Source organism: Protopterus annectens, chromosome 12.part0, assembly GCF_019279795.1.
Source record: "Protopterus annectens isolate FY-2018-M chromosome 12.part0, PAN1.0, whole genome shotgun sequence".
In the NCBI taxonomy this organism is placed as follows: Eukaryota; Metazoa; Chordata; order Ceratodontiformes; family Protopteridae; genus Protopterus; species Protopterus annectens.
The window spans coordinates 1,012,294,376-1,012,296,875 of record NC_056746.1 but is presented as its reverse complement, the minus strand read 5'-3'; the positions used below and the strand labels follow the sequence as shown (position 1 = coordinate 1,012,296,875).

At 46.6% G+C, this 2,500-nt stretch overlaps 1 protein-coding gene across 2 annotated transcripts in view; it reads left to right on the top strand.

Moving 5' to 3' along the window:
* Nucleotides 1-366: 366 nt before the first annotated feature.
* The window catches only part of TSHZ2 (teashirt zinc finger homeobox 2), a 1,160,839-nt gene continuing 1,158,705 nt past the window's right edge, over nt 367-2,500 (top strand). Inside the window, exon 1 of one of the 2 annotated variants that reach the window (XM_044090031.1) lies at nt 367-910. In XM_044090031.1, the coding sequence (XP_043945966.1) occupies nt 871-910 (40 nt within the window). In that variant the 5' untranslated portion in view covers nt 367-870. The remainder of the gene's footprint in view (nt 911-2,500) is intronic. The other variant, XM_044090030.1, reaches the window with a different exon arrangement.

The following is a 2,500-nucleotide window of genomic DNA, read 5'->3' as shown; positions in this document are numbered from 1 at the left end:
ATCCCAGTATTACGTTAAGTGCTTTCGGACTGGAGAGGGAGAGAGAAACCGTGACATGCAGCAAATGGTAAACCGCATTCTAGGTCATGAAAAAGGAAAGAAAAAAATGATACACCGAAGTTGGCATCTGGCGCTGGAGAGGAGTGCACTGGAAGGCCAGAGTCTGTGAAGCACAAATGCCAAGAGAATACAAGGTGCAAAAGTTGTCCCCCCGCTGTTAGAGAATGCCACCCAGGTGTGTCCACTGGCATCTAAACTTGTGAGCTTAGCAGCCAAGAGGTGGCCCGGCACGGCGCTGCACCCAGCTGCTGCTTATCCCTTTGATGCACTGTCTGGATCGTATCTAGTGCTGTTCAAGTAATTTCTCTGTCTCCGCTTGTCATCGGGTCGTGGAGAGGAGGAGTTTGTTAAATGTTCAGTTTGTTCTCTTGATCGATGTTTGCTGGCATCGCCTCGCCCTGCCTGTGAGTGTGTGAATGTTTTAGTCTCCATCCCTGTTCGCTCTCTGTCCTCCTCTGCCTCCACCTCCTCCTCTGACATATCACTCTTGGAGTGGCATCTGACAGCCCAGAGCTGCCTCCTCGGAGGGAGCAGCGAGCGAGCGATCGGGACCCTCCTCCGCCCGTCTGCCCGCCCCGGCTACTACTGAGCTAAACAGTCAAGCACCGGTATCGAGTCCGGGGGTGCCACTCACCCCCCTGCCACTCTTTCGGTCCACATCCGATCTTTGGATTTAATTCGGAAGGCTGAGGGGTCGGAAAGAAAAAGCATCACAAAGCCCCCGCTATCCGTTGGATCGAGCCGCGCTGAGTTCCAGTACCAGGGGTGGCGAGGAGCGGGGCTGCGTCCAGAGGAGAGGAGGCGGCGGCAATGCCAAGGAGGAAGCAGCAGGCGCCCAAGCGGGCAGCAGGTAAGGGGCGAGCAGTAGCGGCAGCATCGGGCAAGGATGCAGCCAGCGAGGGGGCCAGAGGGGAGGCACCCAGGGAACGAAATCACTGACTGTTAGGCTCATCGAAGCTCCAGCTCACCAGCTGCGTGCCGTTTTCCTCACGTTACAGTTTTATTGTCGTAATTAGCCGTTATATCCATGTTAGCTACATTCCCACACTTCTTTGTGGACAGTTGTCCGATTTCATGTCCCACCTACGCATTAGCTAACTTTCGGCTTACATTCCTCACGTACAGAGTTATCCGCCTCCTTACACTTCCCTTCTCTTTCTCTTCTCACTTTCGACTGCCATCACTTTGCACCTTGTCAAGCACTGTTGCTTTTTTACTTCCTTGCTTCTGCAGAAAAGTATCCTTAAAACAGAGAAACTTTTCAGCAGTTCTTGCCTAGACAGTACGTTTCATTGGTGCCAAACCTCTGCACACTTGCTGGCAGGGAACATTTCTTGACTGGATTAGAACCCCCATTTACTTGCAACTCGTCTGTTCGACTTGCAGAGGTATGCAGCTAATTGGACTAAAGTAACACAGCCTAACATTCTTTCCATACACTTGACCGTACACTCTGTGCTGCATGCACTGTGTAAAACCAAAAACATAAGGATGTTGTTTACCAAGTGTAAGAAAGTGTTTGGGTTTTAAGATACTTCCTAATAGTGTGGAGGTAATAGATAATAGAACTTCTCAACCTTTATTCTCCCTGTGTTCTACACATGATGGAGGATATTACTGGCTACTGGACTCAACTTGTCTTGCTGCTACATTTTTCTACCACTGTCAGAGCTCAGTGTTGCTGTCTAGTCCATGTTTAGGAATGATTTTTTTCAGCTGCTAACCATTGTAGTTTTTTTTTCTTTTCTGTGTCTCTCGTTTGGACATGGTGGATAGGGGCTGTGTTCAGGAGGAAGGCAGCTGGAAAAAAGCTCATGTTTCTCTTACAGGATCCACCCACGAAGAGAAAAAAAACATCTTTATGTTTGATTTTCAGCTTTGATTTGACACTTGATTGATCACCTGCCATCTTGCAGCCTTTGATCTATTCATTCTTGATATATATCAATAAATCATTCTCCATGGCAACCCATGTGGCAGTGACGCAATCCCTGCCCTCAAGTTCTTCTCATCCAGACATGCACAATTATTGTCTTGTTTGGGTTTTTAAGTGGGTGTACTTCCCCTTTGTAGTTTTTATCAGAAAACAGAATTGATATGACTTTCTGGTTTAGGGATCGTCACAAAATTGTCTTTTGATCCTCAGTGTATGATATGCATATACTCTGGTATGTCATGAAAACTGCATGCAGGCATAGTCCTCGGGGTTATAGAGTTACAGACTGCTTTTACTGAAGTTGAATTAAGAACTCCAGAATGCACAAATGTGCATCTGGTACCTTCACTGGAGCTAAGCATGCCATCAGTCTGAAAATTTAAACGAGAAATTCAATGAATTTGATTCTATCAGCAGTAAGTGTAGGAAGCAAGCCAATGATCTAAATCTCCTCTTCAATTATTAATCTTTCAGATTAATTTTCATTTAATAAAAAAATGAAAT